Source organism: Bactrocera dorsalis, chromosome 5 (assembly GCF_023373825.1).
Source record: "Bactrocera dorsalis isolate Fly_Bdor chromosome 5, ASM2337382v1, whole genome shotgun sequence".
Taxonomy (NCBI): Eukaryota; Metazoa; Arthropoda; class Insecta; order Diptera; family Tephritidae; genus Bactrocera; species Bactrocera dorsalis.
The window spans coordinates 73,768,073-73,795,201 of NC_064307.1; the positions used below are offsets into that span (position 1 = coordinate 73,768,073).

Consider the following 27,129-nt stretch of genomic DNA (forward strand, 5'->3'; position numbering starts at 1 on the left):
TTTATTAAATCAACGTACATAAATTGTTTTGCAATAAAGCAAATGTTAAGTAATGTAACATATTAAAAAAAATTAATTAATAATATCATAACAGGCGTTATAGATTTCGTTAAAAAAATCTGCAATTTTCTTAAACCTAACTTAAAACTCACAAAACTATCAATGTTTCAACTAACTATAGTGAATAATTAATTGATTTTCAATTCATGTCGCAAATGTCGTTGCATTGAAAATTAAACATATTTTAAGTGAAAATAAGGCATAGAAATTAATATACATACATTTATAATAAATATACTTGAGAAAGCATATATATAATAGCAACTGCTTTTAATTTATGCCAGTATGTATTGACATACATACTTTTCCTCAATACATGCAGAACATTTTATAACTAAACATTAGAATTCCTCTTCATATAAAAATACTAAATCTAAATGAAATATGTAGTAACTATAAATTGTAATATTCAAACTAAGTAAACGGAAAGCTCAGATACAGAGGTATAAAATAATTGATATGATGGACATACATACATAAGTATACTATAAATAAATATGTACGCTCTAAAAATAAATAAATCTTTAATGATGATATTCAAAACATGCAATAATATTGTATAACTAGTAAATGGAAAGCTAACTGTCAAATTCTACGATTGTAAGATATATTCTCTGAAAAATATATAACTAATGATAAGATGTGACACTCCTTGCCCAAATCTAAAACTGCACTGTTCCAAGAACGTGTAATTCTGTTGTCGAATAAATCCTTCACATTTTATAACCATATGATTAAAGAAAGTAAATTGTTAGTTTTGCTTATACAAGACTCACGCAGTAAGTAGTTAACAGAGCAACATTTTGTCTAATATAAGTGGCAGAAAACCATCAAACCAAACTTTTTGGAATAGCTCCGATTTGAAAGTCCCTGGCTGGATAAAAAAAAACTGGTGCTTGCTGGTTACCTAGAATACACTGTCATGGAAATGGTTATATATAATAAATCGACAGCCGGTTTTGCATTACAAAAATTGTTCGGGTTCTATTGTGTAGAGTTGTCCAATCGGCGAACTAACGCTGTTTGGATCGGAGAGTAGCAATATTATTTTGAGTAACAATGTTAATTATATTTTTCTTTTAGTGGTTATAAAAAAGGTAGTTTTCTCCAATTTTCTTTGCAACAATAGCAAAATAAACAACGAACAGCTGATTCCGATGCTACAATTCACAATAATGCCAGAAACAACAAATAAACAAATCTTACTCGAAAAATGTAACATAATTGCACTTTTTACTCTTTTACTTTATCGCATAATACGCGATTTCGTCATACCATCACAGCCATAAAAAGTTCATTTAAATCAATTATTAATTTTTAATTTTTCAAATGTTTACTAAATTCGTTAGTTCCTGGCAATGCCTGTATTTTGTGTGCTGTTATCTTCTTCAGTTATCAGTTTTTGTTATTATTCCTAATTCGCATTTTACACTATTTTTCAGTTCATATTCGTAAATATTTGTTTTCTTATCAGACATTTCTTTTTGTGATTTTCGCATCTTCACGTCAACGGCAATTTGCTTTAATATTGCTGCGCCTGTGAATGAAGAGAAAAAAGTAGAATAGACAAGATTTTCACTTTTCGTGAAAATTGAAAGAAAATTGAAATTTTAAATTGTAAATATACGATAGAGAAAAAATTTCAGAAATATTCATTGCAAATTCAAAGATTAGCAACCACTTACATTGGTCTGCGGGTGCTGTGCGAAACGAGCGGAGTCAGTGGCTGGTATAGTGCGGAGAAAAAGATCGATTCTTTCAGTGCCTAGGCAGACAACAAAGGCGGTACATTTTCCAAAGATTCTGCTAACTAATTGTATTACTATCTGGGAGTAGCAATACCTCTGATAAGAAGGTTTTTGAGTTGTTAGTTCTTGTAATGGCTACAGGCGGGGGAGGTGCCGTTGGGCTAAGTGGGTGCGGCAGTGGTGGTATCGGTGCAACAGCAGGCTCTAATGCTATAAATTTGCAAGCGCTCCAAACATTCCATCATCGCTGCGGACGCCGCATAACACTTTCCAATGGCAACCGCACTGCGGCGCGTTCTGTGCGTGATTTTAGTCATGCGCTGGTGTTTAGCGCCGAACCGCTGACAGACGATGTACTCTTCGAAGTGGTAATTGAGAAGAAGGTTGGTATGCATGCAGTGTAAGTGCATGATACAAATTAAAGCTACTAAGCGCACTTTTCAATTTAGAACCATTCTTGGGGCGGCAGTATTGAGATTGGTGTGACATCCGAATCACCAGAGAAACTAGAATTGCCTTCCTGTGCTACGGCAATGCGTAACGGCACCTGGGTAATGTCCGGCATTGATGTGCGCAAAGATGGCGTTTGTCTAATTGAATTCTATGGCACTGATTTGGAGACACTGGGCGAACGTGATCGCGTTGGCGTAATGCGCACTTCCAACAATGAATTAGTATTTTATGTTAATGGCGAGCCACAAGGTGTTGCAGCGCGTAATATGCCCAAGACATTGTGGGCATTGGTTGATTTGTACGGACGTTGTGTGCAAGTGTCACTCTGTCCCACGGATGTGGGTGGTTCAGGGGTAAGTGTACATGAATTTCATTTTAAAGTCTTTATTAAAAATGTATTTCTTACGTAGGATTTCGCCGAAACATCAGTCCAGCAAGCACATCAAATTGTGCAGAATATCGATGTACCGATGAGTGTGGATGTGACGGTTGTTTCAACTGCATCGCCGACGACAAACAACGCCTGCACAGCCAACAATAATAGCAGTGGCGGTGGTCTAGTTTCAAACATTAGCACGAACGCAGATATTAATGCCGCCCTTTCAAGTTTGGGCAGCGCAGGCGCCGCTGCGATTTCCGCAATTTCGCAAACTGGTTTGCATAGCGCTCTACCGTTATCTTCCTCAGCTGCGGCAGTGATTGCGAATAATACGTCCACGTTGCAAAACGTGGGAGACTTTTATGATACGGATAGATTGCGTTTTCACACACGCTGCGGCTCTCTTGTGAAGCTTTCGCCGCATTGTCGCAGCGCCGAACGTCGACGACCGTTAGATGAGTTCAATAATGGTGTGGTGATGACACATCGGCCGTTGAAGGATAATGAGCTGTTTGAGATACGCATCGATAAGTTGGTGGACAAATGGTCCGGTTCCATAGAAGTAGGTGTGACTACGCACAATCCGTCGGTGCTGCACTTCCCAGCTACAATGACGAATATGCGCAGCGGCACCATAATGATGTCCGGCTGTGGAATACTGACAAATGGCAAGGGCACACGACGTCAGTACGGCGAATTTAATTTAGATGAACTGCGTGAAGGTAAATAGTTTACTTTGGTCTTTCAAAATTTCATTCATTTATATACATCTTATGCGTGAATTTTGCAGGCGATCGTGTGGGTATGATGCGCAAGTCTAATGGAAATCTGCATTACTATATAAATGGCCAGGATCAGGGTGTGGCCGCAACTCGTGTCGCCCAAACGCTCTGGGGTGTCATAGATCTCTACGGCATGACCACCAAAGTGACGATTGTGGATCGCGATGAGCGTGAACAACAAAATTTAGTAACACGTCGCAATAATCTTATCCTCACAGCCGCGTCAGGCTTAACTAGCGGCAATATGGCAATCGATAGCATCGGTGCGACAAATGCACTTATCTCGGCGAATTCGGCAACACCGACACCTGTATTGAGTTTGCTTAGTCCCGAAGGCGAAGTCAATTCAACAGTTGCTGCTGCAGCGGCCGCGTTGGGCGACTCAACGTTATCTGGCACTAATACGCAGCGTAATGACGATCGTCTAACCTTCCACCCGATCTGTGGTTCGCATGCTACGGTTACACATAGTGGACGCACCGCGCTTAGACCAAAGTAAGTATTGCTCACGAAAGACACCTTATTATTTATATAATTCAAGAAATTCAACATGGGTTGTTGCCTAAGACAATAATGGAACCTCGAATGAAATTGTTCAATGAAATAAGCACTGGCCTGGCACCGTGCCTGCTCCGCTTATATAGGCAGCTGGTAGCCAGCTTCCCGCGAATTTAACATATGATTTTCAAATAACATGACATCACAGCGCGACGGTCACCCAAGACTGGCTAGGCACCGCTTCCCGCGAATTTACCGCGCCATGACTTTCAAAAAAATGACATCAACAGGCGCGACGGTCACCCAAGACTGGCTAGGCACCGCTTCCCGCGAATTTACCGCATGACTTTCAAATAAAATGACATCACAGCGCGACGGTCACCCAAGCACTGGCCAGGCACCGTGCCTGCTCTGCTTATATAGGCAGCTGGCAGCCAGCTTCCCGCGAATTTACCGCATGACTTTCAAATAACATAACATCACAGCGCGACGGTCACCCAAGCACTGGCCAGGCACCGTGCCTGCTCTGCTTATATAGGCAGCTGGCAGCCAGCTTCCCGCGAATTTATCGCGTGCCTTTCAAATAAAGGACATCACAGCGCGACGGTTCACCCAAGACTGGCTAGGCACCGCTTCCCGCGAATTTACCGCATGGACTTTCAATAAAATGACATCACAAGCGCGACGTTCACCCAAGACTGGCTAGGCACCGCTTCCCGCGAATTTTACCGCATGACTTTCAAATAAAATGACATCACAGCGCGACGGTCACCCAAGACTGGCTAGGCACCGCTTCCCGCGAATTTACCGCATGACTTTCAAATAAAATGACATCACACTTTTTTCCTCCCCCCCCGCGACGGTCACCACAAGACTGGCTAGGCCACCGCTTCCCGCGAATTTACCGCATGACTTTCAAATAAAATGACATCACAGCGCGAAAACCGGTCACCCAAGACTGGCTAAGGCACCGCTTCCCGCGAATTTACCGCATGACTTTCAAATAAAATGACATCACAGCTGCGACGGTCACCCAAGACTGGCTAGGCACCGCTTCCCGCGAATTTACCGCATGAACTTTCAAATAAAATGATACATCACAGCGCGACGGTCACCCAAGCATGGCCAGCACCGTGCCTGCTCTGCTTATATAGGCAGCTGGCAGCCAGCTTCCCGCGGAATTTACCGCATGACTTTCAAATAACAATGACATCACAGCGCGACGGTCACCCAAGCACTGGCCAGGCACGTGTCTGCTCTGCTTATATAGGCAGCTGGCAGTCAGCTTCCCCGCGAATTTACCGCGTGACTTTCAAATAAATGACATCACAGCGCGACGGTCACCCAAGCACTGGCCAGGCACACCGTGTCTGCTCTGCTTATATAGGCAGCTGGCAGTCAGCTTCCCGCGAATTTACCGCATGACTTTCAAATAACATGACATCACAGCGCGACTCCCCCCCCCCCGGTCACCCAAGCACTAGCCAGGCAGCGTGCCTGCTCTGCTAATATAGGCAGCTGGCAGTCAGATTCCCGCGAATTTACCGCATGACTTTCAAATAAAATGACATCACAGCGCGACGGTCACCAAGCACTGGCTAGGCACCGTGTCTGCTCTGCTTATATAGGCAGCTGGCAGTCAGCTTCCCGCGAATTTACCGCATGACTTTCACATAACATAACATCACAGCGCGACGGTCCACCCAAGCACTGGCCAGGCACCGTGTCTGCTCTGCTTATATAGGCACTGGCCAGTCAGCTTCCCGCGAATTTACCGCATGACTTTCAATAACATGACATCACAGCGCGACGGTCACCCCAAGCACTAGCCAGGCAGCGCTGCCTGCTCTGCTTATATAGGCAGCTGGCGGCCAGCTTCCCGCGAATTTACCGCATGACTTTCAAATAAAATGACATCACAGCGCGACGGTCACCCAAGCACTGGCCAGGTCACCGTGCCTGCTCTGCTTATATAGGCAGCTGGCAGTCAGCTTCCCGCGACAATTTACCGCATGACTTTCAAAATTAAAATGACATCACAGCGCGACGGTCACCCAAGCTCTGGCCAGGCACCGTGCCTGCTCTGCTTATATAGGCAGCTGGCAGTCAGCTTCCCGCGAATTTAAAACATATGATTTTCAAAATAACATGACATCACAGCGCGACGGTCACCCAAGCACTGGCCAGGCACTGTGCCTGCTCTGCTTATATAGGTAGCTGGCAGCCGGCTTCCCGCGAATTTACCGCATGACTTTCAAATAACATGACATCACAGCGCGACGGTCAACCAAGCACTGGCTAGGCACCGCGCCTGCTCCGCTTATATAGGCAGCTGGCGGCCAGCTTCCCGCGATTTCAACATATGACTTTCAAATAACATGACATCACAGCGCGACGGTCACCCAAGCACTGGCCAGGCACCGTGCCTGCTCTGCTTATATCGCCAGCTGGCAGCCAGCTTCCCGCGAATTTTACCGCATGACTTTCAAATAACATAACAGCACAGCGCGACGGTCACCCAAGCACTGGCTAGGCACCGTGCCTTGCTCTGCTTATATAGCCAGCTGGCAGCCAGCTTCCCCGCGAATTCAACATATGTACTTTCAAATAACATGACATCACAGCGCGCCGACGGGTCACCCAAGCACTGGCTAGGCACCGTGCCTGCTCTGCTTATATAGCCAGCTGGCATGCCAGCTTCCCCGCGAATTCAACATATGACTTTCAAATAACATAAACATCACAGCGCGACGGTCACCAAGCACTGGCTAGGCACCGTGCCTGCTCCGCCGATTTATATAGGCAACTGGCGGCCAGCTACCGCGAATTTACCGCATGACTTTCAAATAACATAACATCACCGCGCGACAGTCACCAAAGCACTGGCTAGCACCGTGCTGCTCCGCTTATATAGGCAGCTGGCCAGTCAGCTTCCCGCGAATTTAACATACGATTTTCAAATAACATGGACATCACAGCGCGACGGTCACCCAAGCACTGGCCAGGCACCGTGCCTGCTCTGCTTATATAGGCAGCTGGCAGCCATCTTCCCGCGAATTTACCGCATGACTTTCAGATAACATAACATCACTGCGCGACGGTCACCCAAGCACTGGCCAGGCACCGTGTCTGCTCTGCTTATATAGGCAGCTTGCAGCCTGCTTTCCGCGAATTTACCGCATGACTTTCAAATAACATGACATCACAGCGCGACGGTCACCCAAGCACTGGCCAGGTACCGTGCTTTTTTTTTTCTTTGCTCGCGCTTATATAGGACAGCTGGCAGCCAGCTTCCCGCGAATTTGACCGCATGACTTTCAAATAACATAAACATCACCAGCGCGACGGTCACCCAAGCACTGGCTAGGCACCGTGCCTGCTCTGGCTTATATAGCCAGCTGGCAGTCAGCTTCCCGCGAATTCAAACATATGACTTTCAAATAACATAACATCACAGCGCGACGGTCACCCAAGCACATGGCCAGGCACCGTGCCTGCTCGGCTTATATAGACAGCTGGCAGCCAGCTTCCCGCGAATTTAAACATACGATTTCAAATAACATGACATCACAGCGCGACGGTCACCCAAGCACTGGCCAGGCACCGTGCCTGCTCTGCTTATATAGGCAGCTGGCAGCCAGCTTCCCCGCGAATTTACCGCATGACTTTCACATAACATAACACACAGCGCGACAGTCACCCAAGCAGTGGCCAGGTACTGTGCCTGCTCTGCTTATATAGCCAACTGGCGGCCAGCTTCCCGCGAATTTAACAAATGACTTTCAAATAACATGACACCACAGCGGGACGGTCACCCAAGCAGTGGCCAGGCACTGTGCCTGCTCTGCTTATATAGGCAGCTGGCAGCCAGCTTCCCGCGAACATCACGGCGCGACAGTCACCCAAGCAGTGGCTAGTCACTGTGCCTGCTCTGCTTATATAGCCAGCTGGCAGTCAGCTTCCCGCGAATTCAACATATGACTTTCAAATAACATAACATCACAGCTAGCGACGGTCACCCAAGCACTTGGCCAGGCACCGTGCCTGCTCTGCTTATTATAGCCAGCTGGCAGTCAGCTTCCGCGAATTTAACATACGGATTTTCAAATACATGACATCACAGCGCGAACGGTCACCCAAGCACTGGCCCAGGCACCGTGTCTGCTCTGCTTATATAGCCAGCTGGCAGTCAGCTTTTCCCGCGAATTTTAACATACGATTTTCAAATAACATGACATCACAGCGCGACGGTCACCCAAGCACTGGCCAGGCACCGTGCCTGCTCTGCTTTATATAGCCAGCTTGCAGCCAGCCTCCCGCGAATTTACCGCATGACTTTCAAATAACATGACATCACAGCGCGACGGTCACCCAAGCACTGGCCAGGCACCGTGCCTGCTCTGCTTATATAGGCAGCTGGCAGCCAGCTTCCCGCGAATTAAACAAATGGATTTCAAATAACATCACATCGCGGCGCGACAGTCACCCAAGCACTGGCCAGGCACCGTGCCTGCTCTGCTTATATAGGCAGCTGGCAGCCAGCTTCCCGCGAATTCAACATATGGCTTTCAAATAACATGACATCACAGCGCGACGGTCACCCAAGCACTGGCCAGGCACCGTGCCTGCTCTGCTTATATAGGCAGCTGGCAGCCAGCTTCCCGCGAATTTACCGCATGACTTTCAAATAACATGACATCACAGCGAGACGGTCACCCAAGCACTGGCCAGGCACCGTGCCTGCTCTGCTTATATAGGCAGCTGGCAGCCAGCTTCCCGCGATTTCAACATATGACTTTCAAATAACATGACATCACAGCGCGACGGTCACCCAAGGACTAGCTAGGCACCGCGCCTGCTCCGCTTATATAGGCAGCTGGCAGCCAGCTTCCCGCGAATTTACCGCATGACTTTCAAATAACATAACATCACAGCGCGACGGTCACCCAAGCACTGGCCAGGCACCGCGCCTGCTCTGCTTATATAGGCAGCTGGCAGCCAGCTTCCCGCGAATTTACCGCATGACTTTCAAATAACATAACATCACAGCGCGACGGTCACCCAAGCACTGGCCAGGCACCGCGCCTGCTCTGCTTATATAGACAGCTGGCAGTCAGCTTCCCGCGAATTTACCGCATGACTTTCAAATAAAATGACACCACAGCGCGACGGTCACCCAAGCTCTGGCCAGGCACCGCGCCTGCTCTGCTTATATAGACAGCTGGCGGCCAGCTTCCCGCGAATTTACCGCATGACTTTCAAATAACATAACATCACAGCGCGACGGTCACCCTAGCACTGGCCAGGCACCGTGCCTGCTCTGCTTATATAGGCAGCTGGCAGCCAGCTTCCCGCGAATTTACCGCATGACTTTCAAATAAAATGACATCACAGCGCGACGGTCACCCAAGCACTGGCTAGGCACCGTGCCTGCTCTGCTTATATAGGCAGCTGGCAGCCAGCTTCCCGCGAATTTACCGCATGACTTTCAAATAAAATGACATCACAGCGCGACGGTCACCCAAGACTGGCTAGGCACCGCGCCTGCTCTGCTTATATAGACAGCTGGCGGCCAGCCTCCCGCGAATTTACCGCATGACTTTCAAATAAAATGACATCACAGCGCGACGGTCACCCAAGCACTGGCTAGGCACCGTGCCTGCTCTGCTTATATAGGCAGCTGGCAGCCAGCTTCCCGCGAATTTACCGCATGACTTTCAAATAAAATGACATCACAGCGCGACGGTCACCCAAGCACTGGCCAGGCACCGTGCCTGCTCTGCTTATATAGGCAGCTGGCAGCCAGCTTCCCGCGAATTTACCGCATGACTTTCAAATAAAATGACATCACAGCGCGACGGTCACCCAAGCACTGGCCAGGCACCGTGCCTGCTCTGCTTATATAGGCAGCTGGCAGCCAGCTTCCCGCGAATTTACCGCATGACTTTCAAATAAAATGACATCACAGCGCGACGGTCACCCAAGCACTGGCCAGGCACCGTGCCTGCTCTGCTTATATAGGCAGCTGGCAGCCAGCTTCCCGCGAATTTACCGCATGAGTTTTAAATAACTTAACATCACGAATTTTATATTTCCAGTGCATCTGATGACTTCAACAACGGAGTTGTGCTAACTCGTCGTCCTTTACGTCCAAATGAACTGTTTCAAGTGCGGCTTGAACGTGTCGTTACCAAATGGGCCGGCTCGGTAGAGATGGGTGTGACTACGCACAGCGCTGAAGAGTTAGACTTTCCTTTTACCATGACCAATGTGCGGTAGGACCCCCTACAATTACACGTCAACACTGAAATTTTCGAAATTAAAACGTAAACTTAATCAATTGGTTATCTTACAGCTCCGGCACTTGGATGATGACGGGCAATGGTGTTATGCATAACGGCATTACGGTCATTGAGCAATATGGTCAGAATCTTGATCGTTTGCAGGTCGGCGATCGTGTGGGTGTCGTGCGCAAAGATGACGGCACGTTACATTTCTGGGTAAATGGCGTAGATCAAGGACCGGCAGCGACCAATGTGCCCGAACGCGTCTTTGGTGTTATCGATCTCTACGGTCAGGCGGCGCAGGCTAGCATAATAGACACATCTGAATGTGGCAGTCCGGATACGGGAAATTCAACCATCTCCAATACAACGCTCTACAGTGAGCCACCCTTGCGCTTCCATAGCATACACGGTCGGTAAAATGGACTATTCGCAATCAGTGATTTGGTGGGTTCTAAAATTATCGTTTGTTGGTTATGTTTAGGTAAAAATGCTGGCATCTCAAATGGCGGTCTCACCGCCTCCCGTCCCAATTCGCTGGCCGAATTCAATGATGCCATAGTCTTCAGTAATCGTCCGTTACGTCAACGCGAACTCTTCGAGGTTGTACTCGATATTATGGTGCGTCACTGGTCGGGCAACATAGAGATCGGCGTGACGGGTACACGTCCCGAGGATATACAACTCGCCGCCAATGCAACCGACTTGGATGCCAACGATATGATAATACTCTGTGGCTCGATGATCTTTCATAATCGTAAAACTATACGCTCCAATGTGCTCATCGATTTGGATAGCTTGGGCGAGGATACACGTGTCGGTGTAATGCGTAATGGTGATTATGTGCATTTCTTCATCGATGGCGTCGATCAGGGCCCAGCTTGTGAGTGTCGTATGCCGAATGTGTGGGCAGTAATCGATTTGTATGGCCAGTGTGCGCAAGTGACGCTCACACAATCGCAGCCAGACATACGTGCGCCATATGCGACTAGTGAGAATTCTCAAAGCTGTCAAGCAACTTCGGTTATACAGCCGGCAACGTCGGAGTTGAAGCATCGTTGGACCTGCATATCGGGCAATGTGACTTTATCGCAAAGCTGGACGGTGGCATCACGTATTACCGGCGCTTCGGCGGCACTCTCGCGCTGTGTGGTTTTCTCCGAGCATCCGCTGAGTGTGGGTGCGCCATTCGAAATCAAATTGATCTCGCACAATTCGTTATTCGCAGGTATGTGATTGTTTTGTAGTTAAATAGTTTTCAAATAGAAAAAGGTTTTTTTTTGCATTTCAAAGGCTGTCTAAATATCGGTGTTACCGATTTGAATCTCTCCGACGACTATGTGCGCAAGAATATACCGTTAAGTATTAAACGCATACCTGCCAATGTCTGGTATGTATCCGGCAATGAGGTGCGTCACAATTCGACGCTGCTGCAGCGTTCCATGGCTTCTTTGGAGTGGCTGCGGGTTGGTGATCGTATTGCGCTCGAGCTGACGCCAGCGCGCACTCTGCGCATACTGCTGAACTCGGAGGACATGAATATACACTTTCAGAATGTGCCCAATGTGAGTAACGGTGCTGCATATATTATTACGGTATTCATATTTAAAGTGCACCTCGTACTCTACTAGGATGTCTACGTCGTTGTTGAACTGCAAGGCTCTACCATGGCCGTGCAAGTGATCTCTTCACAAGGTCCGACTTCACCGCTGCGTCCGTGTAGTTTACGCCTACAAGACTCGCTCGACTTTGGTGTTGATCCGCTCAATAAACAAGACTCGATGCTGGAATCAATCGATTCGGAGATGCAAACTTATGAGTTCTCCGAGCTGCATGGCAAACATGTGCGACTCTTGGATGAACATCGTTCGGCGATGCGCGTACAGTCTTACAATCAAGGCGTCGTATTTGTGGGCAAACCGTTATGCAAGGGCGAGAGCATTAGTGTGAGTGGAAAAGCGTGTTTTTTTTTTATTAAATATGCAATTAACCTCGCAATCTACAGATCAAAGTGGACGCAGTGAATCCCAAATGGAAGGGCACAATAGGCGTCGGTGTGGTCGCAGCCTGCCCGCAACCCACAAGCGTGTCACAATTGCCGATCTCTATTTTGCATTGTAAGCGTCCGTGCTGGGTGGCCACCCACGATTACATCAATATAAACGGTCAAAAGATAGCCTCGAAGTATGGCGAAGCGCTGGAACAAATACAGCCGGGTACAGTCATCACCATGACACTCTCGAATGTCGGCATGTTGGGTGAGTACGCCACAAATATTTTAATGTACTTTTTGTATCAAGCTTTTTTCACAGTAATAATGGTTGGTTCCATTAATTTGGAAGACTTGGCGGCCGGTTTACCCAATCACGTCTATCCCGTCTTCGATCTCTACGGAAAATGTGAGAAAATTTCGCTCATTACCAGCAACGATGTAGGCCGCAATAGTACGCCGATTATTGAAGAGGCCGCCGCGTTGGAATACGATAATTTGCAGGAGCAGGATGGCGGTGTGCCACAATGTGAAAAGGCCGATTTGGAGATGCATGAAAAGGAAACGGAACAGCTGTCGCAACAGCAGCAGCAGGCAATGCAGACAAGCGGCGGCGCAGTAGGCGGTGTGGCTGCGGGCAGTGGTACCAGCAATGCGGCAATGTTAGTAAAAACCAATTTTTATTTGATTTAATGTATTCTAAATATATTTCTTAACCCGCAACAGGAATCGTTCGGTGATGGAGAGCGTGTCGGAGAATTTATTGTTGAATATTTCGATTAAAAATCGTACACTGGAGCAAAATCGTGCTGTGGAGTCGAATGCAGCTAACACTTCGTGGTAAGTAACCGAGTTATTATTGAGTTTGTTGTTATTGTCGCCTGGATGCAGTGGAACGCAGATGAAGAAGCTTCAGACTTGTCAGAACACTGAACTCGACAGGATGCCTCTTGATGTCTCCTATCGAACACCTACATGGTGAGGCCCGTTAAGGAACTCTTTCCCAGGCAGTTCCTGCTGAGATGTTTTCGCGGAAATCACCCCTGCAGTCACCAGCTTCCTGGAACATCAAGAGGTTATTTCTCAACAACGTCGACGACATTAGACAGTACGCCGACCAGACTTCGGACGCAACAAACTTCCGACAATCACTGACCGCCATAAACACTTTCACTGACTCTCTTCCAGTGAAAGATGTACTCGGAGTCAAACCACCCGTCACAGACAAAGAGCTTGATTTGTCGCGAAAAACGAGAGTAACCCTTGCACAGTTCGTTACTGCGTTACTGTAGCAGATTAAACTCCTACTTATCCAGAATCGACCCCAAAATCTCGTCAATATACCTTTTCAAATAAAAAGTGTTCGATACAAAAACTTATTTGGATCGAGCAGTTCATATGGCAGCAATGCACTCTAATAGTCTGATATGAGCCGACCAGTATGCTTTTTGGATAGAAAAGGTTTTGTGCAAAATTTCGAAACGATATCTCAAAAACTGAGGGACTGCTTCGAACATGACTAAATCGACTCGGCTATAATCTCTCATTTCTCTCTATACTCTTTATATTTACAAATACAGCTTCATATAGGATAAATTTCTGCTCTCACGCTCTCATTTCCAGCTGTCTACGCGAGTCCTTACAACTGCAACACAATACCAATCTAAATATTCAACGCAGTCAGAGTACGCAACGTTTTCAAAACGCACTGAATGCGTCGGCTAACTCCACAACGCCAGGTGGCGCTGTTGCTGACACTGCAGCGGCCTCAACATCCGGCGCACCAAACGCGGCTGCTACAGGTAATAACAACGGCGCCGCTACTACAACAACCACTGCTCCTTACGTCCATGATACGAATAAAGATTACGAAGCGCTCGAAGAGGCTGGCGCTGTGGGCGGCATGTCACTGCAAAGCGAACTGCGACGCTGCAGTTCCAAAGAGAATTTACTCAGCGCTCAGCGTTCCTCCAACAATTTGGATGCGTTAGAACAGCTAGTTAGCAGCGTTGGTATACATGGCGCAAATGCTAATGCAACAGTGGCCGATAACATGACAGCTAATGAACGCGCGTCCGAAACCGATAGCAACTTAACTGCCAGCGCCACGGTTGATGCTGCAGCCGCAGTGGGCGTGACCACTGCTAACTTAGATGGCACTGTCGGTAATGTTGGTGCACACGAGCATGCGGTGGAGGAGCGCGCCGAAGAAGGGGACGATGTGGACGACGATGACGATGATGATGATGACGACGACGATGATAATGACGATCTTGAAGACAATGACAATTTGGATCATTTGTTGCTATTGCAACAACAACATGACTTGTTGCGTTTACGCTATCAGCAGTTGAGTCAACCTTTATCGGCAAATTTCGGTCCACTCTCGTCGACATCAACGTCCACACAATTTGATTCGCTGCAGTCGATACCATCCATCGAACGTAAGGATTGTGAATATCTGAAGTTAGTGCAACAGTTTCGTACTTCACTCGTTTTGCCACAATCCTTCTTCCAACCGCTAACCGATCCCATTTGCTTTTGCGCGCACTGCAATGCTTTCACATCGGAAAAGCTACACGGTTGGGTCTATTTCAAGTTGAATCAGCAAACGGTCAACTCGGCCGCCGCGCAGCATTCGCTCGACACCGGCGAGTGGCTGCCGCTCTACTACATGACGCGTGTCGACAAAATCCGCGCCATACTGGATCATGGTCAACCACTGCCGTTGGAGTCAAGCTGCGAATCGCACACCAGCCTCAGCAATCAGAAGGATGAGCCCGGCACGCGCCTGGAATTGCACTTCTCACCGAACGCTGCCGGTATTGTGTCAATGAACAGTCAACATAAATACAATGTCAACTCGCATTCGTATCGTATCGGCACCGCTTTCGAGGTGTACGTGCGTCGGCAATCGCTCTGCCTGACGAATAGCAGCAAAATGAATGTGAATGCCGCGGTGGGGGCCTCATCGAGCGCTGCAGCGGCCGCGCTTAGCTTATTGGAGCGCCGTTCGTCGGCGGACTTGTTGCATCCGCATGAATCGAGCAGCGGTTTAACGCTCGAACAGAGCAGCAGCAGCAGCGGTGGCGCCGGCAGCTTGAGTGCGGGCTCAGCGTCGAGCGCATCGCTCAAAGACATGACGTGGTTTACGAAGGAGGCAGGCGCTTGTGTCATAACAGCGCTAATACTGAAATTGGAGAAAATAACGCCTTCAAAGAATGCTGGCGGAGGGCTCAGTCTCGCTTTAGATGGCAACTAAGCGCATGCGTATGCAGCAAATGAAAAATACGACTAATTTCTCGTTGAGTAGGTGGTTTGTGGCAGCATGGAGAAATAGGCTATATGGCTACGCTTCAATTAGCATTGCTAGTCTCTTTTTCTTATATATATTTTTTTCATTATAAGATTACTATTCCAAAAAGAAATGATATATATATTTTGCACTTTTGCATACAATTTTATATATACAAGCTTATATAACGTTATAAATTATTGAAATGTAATGCAAAATTATTTAGTTTTGTAGTTGAACTGCTGGCCCATAAGGAGTCCATATTCCACCTTCTTCATCCATTATTTATTTATACATTAACATTAGTTTACTGCACTGATAAGCACTTAGTAATTCCCTAAAAAACGATGAAAATTGCTGAAATTTCAAGTTATAAAAAATACACGTTTAATGTCAGCTGTAAGCTAAGCATGGTTTAAAAAGCTCTGCTACTTGAAAGCTTCTCAGAATATATATAAAATATATTGCAATAAGAAGCTTTGGATGCTTAGAAATGTTATGAAAATGCTTGCGAAATTTACTACAAATAAGTGATTGGCATTATTTGAAGCTTTTTCCAAAATTTTGAAATCTATTTTCGAAAGCTATGAGGTCTAGAAGGCCTTAAATTTTTGGAAAGTAAAAAAAATACTTACGAATTTTATGTAAAATTGTTAATGATATTCCTTGAAGCTTTTTCCAAAACTATGAAGTCTATTGAGTTTTTTCCAAAACTATGAGATCTAGAAAGCTTAATATTTTTATAAAATATAGTGAAAGTACTTGCAAAATTTACAAAAAAAATTATGAGATATACTTTGAAGCTTTTCGAAAACTATGAAGTCCAATGAGCTTTTTTCAACACTATGGTCTAGAAAGCTAAAAATTCTTGGAAAATATAAAGAAATTTATGATAAAATGTTAGTGATATACTTTGAAGCTTTTCGAAAACTGTGAAGTCCATCGAGCTTTTTCCAAAACTATGAGATCTAGACAGCTAAAATTCAAAAACTTCTCAGGATTTTTATTCTATAACTTAATAATGAAAAGCTATTCACAATCAATTGCTAAAGCTGTTAAGACATGCTGAGATATTGAATTTAAATTTAAAAGTGGAATGCATAAACTTACGAATTGCAGCAACTCGTATAAAAATAGTGTTTTTTTTATTAAACCAGAGCATTCGTGAACAAAAGTTGATAACTAAACTTGCCAACGCTTTTTATCATAAACTTTTGCTAAGTAATTTTTTGTCAAAAGCTCATGCATTAAAGCTCTAGCTACAAGCTTTTCTGTGAAAACTGCATGAAAAATTGTAATGATTTAAGATTGCTTCTAGTTTAGCTTAGTCTTCTTGAATGAGCTTTGTGTCACTCAAAACCGGATCTCTTCTTAACTCTATGAAAGCTGTAAAGAATTGCTGCAGCTTAAGTTTTGCACATAAATATTTGTGTTTTATTTTGTTGTCAGGTAAAACGTACCAAATGTTTAGCGAGTTTCGATATTGAAAGCTTTAAGCTTCCATACTAAAAAAAACCTGCAATAACTTCTAAGCGTGTGTAAATTTTATAAAAGTATAGATGACTCGTTTTAAATACTTAACATTTGATTTTAAAATTTGCCTAACAAATGCTTGCCATACAAGCTTCGAGCTTTGAGCTTTCACCCGAAATCAACATAACTTGCATGGAGCTTATTTTAAATGGAATTGATTAAAAAAAATTTAGTAAATCAAAACTTTTAAAGAAACTAAAATATTTACTGTAAAATCATAACTAACCTACTTTGTAAAAAAAATATAATAAAAATGTTATTCCAAAATTATTTTTTTTCGGAAAATAAAATTCAATCAAACTGTTTGAAAGCAAATTCATTAATAATAAATAAAATGAAACACTAACTCCTATTAGGAAATCTAACCTAAAACAGTTGTTATGAAAAACACAAAACAAAAATTGATTTTCAAAACTATTTTCTAAAAACCATTTAACTTGAAAATTGCTATTTTTAATTGAGACCAAATATTATATTATAAATGAAATTCAGCTAACAAGCAGCACTGAGTAAATTCATATACATATGTACATACATGTATATGTATATGTATGGAAATTTGAAATTCTTACATTCTAAGTCTAATTCTACGATTTTGTATGTAATTCTAATTATTGAAATTAATTGATTTCGAAAAATTGAACAATTGATACATTTTATTGTATATATAGTATATATACAGGCATGCCGACATATTTACATATGCACAGTACTCTAACGACACACACACACTTACATTTACGTATGTGAAAGCTTGGAGAAATTGTAATTCGATAATTGTTCATCGATGGCTAAGCAAATCAAATTAAAATTATATACGAGTACTACACACACACATACACATACAAATGGAATTTGATTAGAAGAGATTATAATTTCGCAAATAAATAATTAATGTTATGATTACATAATTGTGCACAAAATTATGGTTGTTTCTATTGTTGTATGGTATTAGCACATATGTATATGTGCCGTTAGGTATGTATGTATATTTAAAGAAATTTCCAAGAATCAACAGTTGAGCACTTATAGGGATATGGAAGGGGATATACTATTGAATAAGATAACTAACAGTAGTGTACATGAGAAGGGAAATATTCCACGGCTCTGGCTCTCCAACTTGAGCAGCTGGAATGAACGATAATCAGGTTTGCTGGAGAAGGTTTAAATTGGGTACTACTCGCCAGCACAATGATCCTAATGACGGCCTAAGTGCAACCGTCTAACATCGGGTGCTCATGCGCAGAAAAAGATCGTTTATCTTCATTGTGATCGGTTTGTTTGTATGGAAGCTACATATACGCTTTATTGGTTCGATATCAACGGTTTCAATAATGAACAGCTTCTTGAGAAGAAAACTGAGAGGCAAGTATGTATGTGTTTAGACGGATGTATGAGCAGACGAACATGGCTCATCACACTGATCATTTATAGAAGATCTCCGAGGCTTCCTTTTAGGGGTTATAAGCTTCATGGTAAACTCAATACTCAATATATCCTGTTCTAGTCAAAAAAATAGGTCTATAATAAAAAAATTAAAAAGTAAATAAATAATTAAAGAAGTAAATGTAAAAAGGTCGTGCATAATGACAACATACGTGTGTATGATTGAATTTATTAACATTTATTTTGCTAACCTTGAGCCAAATAAGAAGCAAAAAATACCACTTGACAAGGTCCACACTCCAAATGTATGGACATAATGTATGTAAGTAACTGTAAACCTATGTTCAATGTATATTTATGTAATTATATATATGTATATGTAGTGACCCAAGTGCATACATACATGTTTATGTAAGTGTACACACGTTAAAATCCGCAAGAGACGGCATGGAACCATTAAACTTGAACTTGACTTGATTTTCCAAGCGAGATTACATAGCAGACACCACGCGGGTGCATAATGATAGATTTAACAATATGTAGTTAAACATTTTCAGTACTGCTTTGCCGTGGCTGTTAAAAGGCAAATTTAAAAAGTATATGAAAGTACTTATATATACATATGTATGTATACTGTAGCTGCGGAGCTACGTTATTAGGTCACTACAATTTACTAAATAAGCAAAAAATAAAGTTATAATACGGAATTAACTCCTTCGGGACTCATTATGCGCAAGGGAAATGTATACGAATTTACATTGAATATTGAATGTTACGTATACGTCATGTAGCACCGCACGAGTTTGTTTACTTAATCCATACTACTACTACACTATATAAGTTTAACGTTATATATATATATATGTATCTATAATTGCATATATTAATAAAAATATTAGCGAGGGCTGATTTTTATGATTGAGTACGAATTTTTTTAAAATATATCAGAGCTAGTTGTACTATCTCAAGTTTCTATACACTTTCTAAGATGGATAATTCTCAACAAATTGCAAAGCCTACCAACTATTCAAAGCAGAGAAAAAGAGGGTTCGTTCTCTTTTCAGCCTCTTACAAAGAATTTTCGAATGTCAGTATAATTTTCAAACTAAAATAAGCTTAAAATCAACAGTTGAGCACAGCAAGTTCATCAACTGTTACGTTGTAGGACGATAGCTATTTGCCTCATTATTTGTATATATGTATGTATATATTTAGATATATGTAATCATGAATGTGTGTGTTTTGCGTGCATTTACTAACTAATTGCTTGGCAAATAGCCGAGAAAGGGGAGTTAAGTTCAAAGTGTCGATCAATTACTCACCCGTCTGCCTCGCAGCCAGGTCAGTCAGGCCAGTTTAAATATTTATGTCGCTTAAATGACATTTAAACGTAATTTACAGCGGGGGGTGCGCGGAAGTTATAAAGTAAATCATTTAAAGTATAAACATTGTATTTGCACGTTGAAGCAGCTATTAAAGTGGAGAATGTTTTTTGTTTTTCATTTTGCTAATATTGCCTAGAGATGTAATTACAATTAGGGCTCACTTTTGGCTGCACTCAGCTGTTGCTTGGTTAAGACACACCTAGGGGGATTACAGATTTATAAAGTTTGCTAATTTATCATAATTTGCTGTTGAATTAAAGGTTAATTTAAATATTTAATTGACAATAAAGTCACTTGAACATGATACCACAGCTTAAACTTGGTTCAGATACTGATAGTGGGAAAAAGGCAGTGGCAATTGACTACTTTTTGATTGGAATTCTTCAAAAAACATTCCAAAGAAATTGTTCAAATCGGACCACTGTAGCATATATGTTGTTGCGATTCGAACTGACCGATCAACATTAAGATAAAGATCTTCAAAAATGATCTATATAAAAAACAAGTTTAGGTTTTATTTGAGAGCTCAAGCTTGCTCTAACCGCTTTACTATCAAACTGCTGTTCGTCTTAATATCCATTCCCCATTAAATTCATTCCTCCAAAGCGATATCCAGTCACCTTGTAGCTGAAAGAACGCAGCTGTTTTGCTGCTAATAAAGAAAAATCGGCGCAATTACAAGTATTACACTGAAAGCGATCGAAATCATTTTGTCGCATTGACAGCGGTGAAAAATCCACTTTCTATAATCGTACATCGTTAATTATCGGCTAATAAAGCATTATTCATTCACCACTGTCAAATTGTCAACAAAGCACTCACTCGCTCGCTCGCTTGCTGGAGCTCATTACACATGCTTACAGGCAATTTTTATGTTTTACTCAGCAACTAAGCCGCTGTACGCGTGGCTAATAAAAATGTTACATTCCAAATTATTGGCTAAACAATGCGCAACCTGTGTACAAACAAATATTCAATGTCATGCCTCATCAGCCAGTCCAAATCGCAGAAAGTCGCCACTACATGTAAACTAACTAAATTGCTTCGAAGTGTGCGCTTTCGCTTAGATAATGTAAAGTGGTAGCACAGCGCATATATTTAAATAGTTTGGTCGCTGTATGTGTATGTTCACATGTGTGTATGTGTGCACGTTATTGTATATATGTATATGTATTTGTACAGTATATGTGTTTATTATTTTACTTTTGTTTGCTTTTGTTGTTATTAATGCATTATTGTTATATGAGCACACATACATATGCCTACATATACACACACATACACACGTACACACATTTAGTTGCAAGGGAACTCATTAAAAAGCATTTCGTTGCAGTTGGTGTACTTTCGCTGACCGTTGACTGCTGACCGCGTAATATTGTTTACATTGCAGACAAACACACACACTAACACACGTTTCACATTTACACCCACACATACAGGCGTCATATTTGTATGGTAACGGCGCTTTAATTGTATGCATTGGCATAATAATATATGTGTGTGTAGGCTTATTGCTCAGTCTGTGTTGACTTCTCATTCATGCATACATAAGAAAGACTGTAAGTACCCTTGTATGTGTGCGTGTGCATAAAATTATTATTATAATTTGTGTTTGCCTTTGTATTGACTGACCATAGATTTGTGTTAGTGCCCTAGTGGATTATAATTTTTTATGACAATAGTGAAATTATTTTTTTAGATTTCATCCACAGATCCATAGCACAGTTAATGTCGCGCGTTGGTGAAAAACGGTTGGAAAAGCGGGAAAAACTTGAAAATCGAATTTTAGTAGAGAAATTGTTGAATGCCACAAAGCGACGGTAAGGATTTTTCAATGTGAAATAGTCGTTATTATTCAAGTGAGTGAGAGGGTGATAAATTTGAAATATTATTAAGAAAAATATATTTGTGATACAAAATAAAATTATTTAATTAAATAAAAGTAAAAACAAATAACAAAAAAAATTATCTGAATATCTAGAAACAAATTCTTTCCAGTTTTGGAAAAAAACAAAATTTTATAAGAAAGTACAAAAAATATATTTATGATAAAAATTAAAAAAAAAATTTAAAGTAAAAAATAAAAATATTTGAATAGCTAAAAACCATTTTTTTTTCTATTTTGGATAAAAAGTTTTTTCTATGAAAAGTTAAAAATGTATTTATGACTAAAAATAAAAAAAAATTTTGAAGAAAAAAACAAAAAAAAATTTATTAATTTTTTTGGAAACACAAAATTTTATAACAAAATACCAAAAATTATATATATTTATGATAAAAAATAAAATAAATTTTTAAATAAAAAACAAAAATGTTTGAAAATCCAGAAACACATTTTTTTCTTTTTTGGAAAAACAAATATTTCTAAGAAAATTAAAATTATTTATGGAAACAAAAAAAAAAATAAATATATAAAAACAACAACACAAATATTTTTGGTTGGAAAAAAATTATCGCGCAATTTAAAAGCCAAAAAAAAAAATAAAAATACATACACTATAAAAATTTACTTGAAAAAAATAAAATAAATAAAAATAAATAATGCAAATGAAAAATTCTTTAAAAAGCTAAAAAAAAATATATTTATTAAAACTATATTTAGAAAAAAATTTATAAAAATTATATCTTTGTTAAAAAAATAAAGTAAATAAGTGTTTTAAATAAAACAAAATAAAAAATTAATAATATAAAAAAATTTATTAATAAAAAAATATTTTTAAATAATGTAAAAAAGACTAACAAGACATTTTTTAAAAAATATAATAAAAAGACATGCTCTCATTAACATTATACTTCACTAAAAAAAATTAAAAAAGCGTTTTAAATAATAATTTAATCGGTCGCTTTGTATGGCAACTATATGTTATAATGAACCGATCTTACCAATTTTTTCGGAGATTGCACCCTTGGCTTAGGCAGTAAGCCATGGCAAATTTCGTGAAGATATCTCATGAAATGAGGAAGCTTTCCATACAAGCACTTGATTCTGATCGTTCAGTTTGTATGGCAGCGTGCCAAAGTGTGCCAAATTTGAGATCTCATGTCATATCTCATAAACTGAGTGACTAAATAGACTGAAGAACGGAGATACTTTATATTATACGTTATAGGTTTTCCGATATTTCGTTGAACTTTTAGTTAAATCTTAAAAGAGTAAAAAATAAAATAAATTAGAAAAGAATTAATATATGTAAGTAATAATAGTCCACACTTTCAGGATTCAAGTAACCTTGTAGAACAACTGCATGTCTCGTGACTGCTAAACCTCGCCGCTATGTGTAAATATAAAAATTCACCGTGGCATATTATTAAGTTTAACAACATCTCATCATCGTCAGTTACAAATATTAAATAAAAAATAAAAAAAAAAATAAATACATTTGTGTAAAGTTCAGCGCATTTTGCAATGACCGGCTTCGACTTAATACTTTCGGCGGCGTTGTGTCTCACGTGTGCAAATCTAACGGATATACGTCTACCTGAGGGTCTAATAGAGTTAGATGAAAATAATACCGTTGTTACTATATCGCCCGATTTGGCAGTTGACGAGCCATCCTTGGATGATGCACCACTGGAAACGGTAAAAACAATCATCGCTAAGAAGGAGAAAATGGATAAGCTAAGAGAGTGGATAAAGGGTCGCAAATTGGTGATTGCTACGCTGGAGGATTATCCGCTCAGCTATACGGTTATGGAGAATGACACGCGAGTGGGCAAGGGTGTGGCGTTTGAGTTGATCGACTTCTTGCAGGAGCAGATGCAATTCACCTATGAAGTTGTGGTGCCGGAAGATAATATCATTGGTTCGAGAGAGGACTATGAGAAGAGTCTTATAAAGATGCTGAATAACTCGGTGAGTAAAGGGGCAAGTTTGAGACTTTTAGAATGCTGGAACAAAGTTATGGAGTTAATATGTATACATTATATAAGGAGCTGAGAAACCGAAAAGCTTTCTAGATGTTCATCTTAGACCATTTTTAACTGTAATTATGGGACTCAGTGGCTTCTCAGTACACTCCAAGACTTCTAATTGAATATTTTTTTGTCTCGGGGCACTAAAAATATGATTCAACTGTATAATTTTTCAATTCCAACCAGCTGAGCTGGAAGTTGTATGAAGTTGACTTAAAACATTTTACATAATCCGGTTATTCGCAGGAAGCCGATTTGGCCGCTGCTTTTATACCGACGCTCAGCGAGCAACACAGCTTCGTTTTCTACTCGACAACCACTTTGGACGAGGGTGAATGGATTATGGTGATGCAACGTCCACGTGAATCGGCCACTGGCTCGGGTCTGATGGCACCATTTGATTTTTGGGTTTGGATCTTAATTTTCATTTCGCTATTGGCGGTGGGACCAATTATTTATATGCTCATTATATTGCGTAATCGTTTGACTGGTGATAAGGAGCAGAAGCCTTACTCGCTGGGTCACTGTGCATGGTTTGTGTATGGTGCATTGATGAAGCAGGGCAGTACACTGTCGCCGATCGCAGGTAAGTGAACATATTTCAAGTGATTTAATGATTTTTTTTTGGTTTTTAAAGTTGGCTGTTAAGTAGCCACTTCCCGGAGTCGTTGTTTTTGTTGTTATAACGGCAAAAATATTAGTCAGATACATTTTTATTTTTGTTATAATTATAATTCGCGCCCCTTCTGGCTTCGGAAGCCCAACTGTCTAAAGTACTGAATAAAATGTTACTCATACGCCCCGTACACAGAAGTACAACTGCCTTACTTACGATATAAAAGCCGTAGTTGCAAACGCTTTGTTGATTGGTTCTATACGCAAGAGATTTTATAATTATTACAAAGCTTATAAATCATGCTACTGACATCGAGTCCAGTAAAAAAATCAATTTTAGTAATTTTAACAATTTACATATCATCAGCACAGCAAATATTTACGCGCGCTTAGAGTGCATCGAAAAAATGTAATATATTTTACACACACAAATTAATTATTGTAATATTTGTCAAATATAAATGCAACAACAAACATATATTTTAATGTTTGCCAAATATAAATATAAAAACAAACATATAAGCTCATATGAAAAAATTGATATTTTTTATTTTTCTACGCTGCAGATTCAACACGCCTACTATTTGCCACCTGGTGGATATTCATTACGATATTGACTTCATTCTACACTGCAAATTTAACAGCTTTTCTCACGCTATCTAAATTTACTTTACCCTATAATACCGTTAGCGATATACTATATAAGAATAAACACTTTGTTTCGGCACGCGGCGGCGGCGTGGAATATGCGATAAGGAATGTAAGTGCAGATGTGTGTGCATGTAATTAAAAACACTTTTTCTAAATAAAAATTTAAATACATGAATTACTTATTGCATGTAGAGTAATTAAAATACTATAATATATATATACTACACTATAAAATGCATGTACCAAAGGCCGAGTTAAATCATATATCTATAGGCATTTTATAGTATATAATTATAAAATATATATTAATATATCTGCCTCCATATAAATTTTTAATTCTAAATATTTATTGAAACTTTTCCACCATTCCAGACCAACGAAAGCCTATCCATGCTGACAAATATGATACGCAACAATCACGCCGTATTTTCGAGCAGCTCGAACGACACTTTTAATTTGCAGAATTTTGTTGAAAAGGATGGCTACGTATTCGTACGCGACCGCCCGGCTATTAATCATGTGCTTTACGCAGACTATCGCTATCGCAAGACCATTAGCATGAATGACGAGAAGCTACACTGTCCTTTCGCCATGGCTAAGGAGCCGTTTTTGAAGAAGAATCGTTCATTCGCCTATCCGTTGGGCTCCAATTTGAGTGAGCTCTTCGATCCCAAGTAAGTTGAAACCTAAACTTAGCGCACAATATATTATTATAAAACTTTATCTCAAGTAATTTTTCAAATTGGCCTAATGCCTCGAGATCGGCTTTTAAGGCCCTTAAAGCCCCGGAGATATAGATCATATTTTGTAAATCTTAGAATACGTTGGTCATCACCGATAATTAGAAAAGTCTTTGCTTTCGCAAGATCGCCATGTGAGGTCTGTGGTTTCGACCATTCTTGTCTCTGTCGTGAAACAGAGTTTCTCAAGTTTGATTTCACTGTGTCAACGGAACTCCGATTTTGGCGTTTATGTACTTAACTAGTTTAATCCGGTTCCTTAGTTTACCGTAAATAAATTCCAACCCTTTTCCCTTATCATTTTTCAGACTACTCAACCTCGTGGAATCCGGCATTATTAAGTACCTGTCGACTAAAGATCTACCAAATGCCGAAATATGCCCACAGAACTTGGCCGGTACCGAGCGTCAGCTACGAAACACCGATCTCATGATGACCTACTACATTATGTTCGCCGGCTTTGTCACCGCCATGGTTGTTTTCTTCACCGAGCTTATATTCCGCTACCTGAATCAACGTAATGAGGGTAGCAAGTGGGCGCGTCACGGCGTCGGACGCACAACAAATGGACTTTCGGTGCGTGCACCGCGTTGGTTGCGTCAATTGGAGACGGACAGCGACAAGCAACGTCTGACTGCTTCACCCTCGGGTTCGACCATTACACCACCGCCACCATATCAAAGTATTTTCAGCAGCAATCATCGCCATCACCAGCAGGATGAGGCAGGCCATTTGAGTAAGGAAAGCAGCTTGCATCGTTGGCGACGCGCAGGCCAATTCGGTGCCGGAGGCTCGAATTTTGGCACCTTAGCGGCCGGTGCAGGCAGCGGTGCTGGTGTACTACTGGGCAATGGTCAGCTGCATGAAGGCAGTGGCGCGGGTGGTGTACGACGTTTGATTAACGGTCGTGATTATATGGTTTTCCGCAATCCGAACGGGCAGAGCCAATTGGTGCCGGTGCGTGCACCCTCAGCGGCGCTCTTTCAGTATACCTACACGGAGTAAATGCTATTAAGGCTAGTGTGTGGTAGTAAACATTGGCGCTTTGCGCACTAATTGGCAGTAATCGTAGAAGGAAGAAGAGTTGGTCAAAATAAGTGTGTGGAGAATATCGGGTATGCTCAACTGAGTCCTTGCCTGCAGCAGGAAAGGCTGGTGAACAGTGTAGTGTTGGATTTGTTTTGTTAAATCAAATTTTACAAATATTTTCGTCGTAAATTTTTACTCATACTTTTGTAGTTGTTGGTATAAAGTTTATTTAGTCGATACATTTTAGATTTTTATTTTCCAACTATTGGGTTTACACACCTGCAAATCACTTCTTAGATTATATAATGACGTAATGAGCAATAAATTTTAAAATATATTTGCACAAAAATACTATAAATTTTTAATGAACCATTCTGGTCGTAAAA

At 41.5% G+C, this 27,129-nt stretch overlaps 2 protein-coding genes across 4 annotated transcripts; both read left to right on the forward strand.

The window, feature by feature from the left end:
• Window positions 1-1,600: 1,600 nt before the first annotated feature.
• LOC105227358 (neuralized-like protein 4) lies at window positions 1,601-17,945 on the forward strand. Of its 2 annotated transcripts, XR_007422883.1 has the most exons (14): window positions 1,601-2,191; window positions 2,258-2,614; window positions 2,672-3,362; window positions 3,431-3,917; window positions 10,019-10,195; window positions 10,276-10,616; window positions 10,689-11,432; window positions 11,498-11,769; window positions 11,836-12,150; window positions 12,210-12,462; window positions 12,517-12,856; window positions 12,921-13,034; window positions 13,818-16,310; window positions 16,456-17,945. XR_007422883.1 is itself a non-coding variant. In XM_011206649.4 (13 exons), exons 1-13 carry the CDS (start codon window positions 1,940-1,942, stop codon window positions 15,454-15,456), a joined length of 5,982 nt encoding a protein of 1,993 aa, XP_011204951.2. In that variant the 5' UTR covers window positions 1,601-1,939; the 3' UTR covers window positions 15,457-17,945. The 2 variants fall into 2 exon arrangements, 1 of the variants encoding a protein (XP_011204951.2); XM_011206649.4 differs by having other exon boundaries at window positions 13,818-17,945.
• A 3,533-nt stretch (window positions 17,946-21,478) lies between these two features.
• Window positions 21,479-27,092, forward strand: LOC105227359 (glutamate receptor ionotropic, delta-1). Of its 2 annotated transcripts, none has more exons than XM_011206651.4 (6): window positions 21,479-21,616; window positions 23,014-23,649; window positions 23,955-24,294; window positions 24,890-25,083; window positions 25,347-25,648; window positions 26,023-27,092. In XM_011206651.4, the coding sequence occupies exons 2-6, from the start codon at window positions 23,203-23,205 to the stop codon at window positions 26,717-26,719; spliced, it is 1,980 nt and encodes a 659-aa protein (XP_011204953.3). In that variant the 5' UTR covers window positions 21,479-21,616; window positions 23,014-23,202; the 3' UTR covers window positions 26,720-27,092. The 2 variants fall into 2 exon arrangements, with proteins under 2 accessions (XP_011204953.3, XP_049313693.1); XM_049457736.1 differs by having other exon boundaries at window positions 21,510-21,655.
• The last annotated feature ends 37 nt before the right edge of the window (window positions 27,093-27,129 follow it).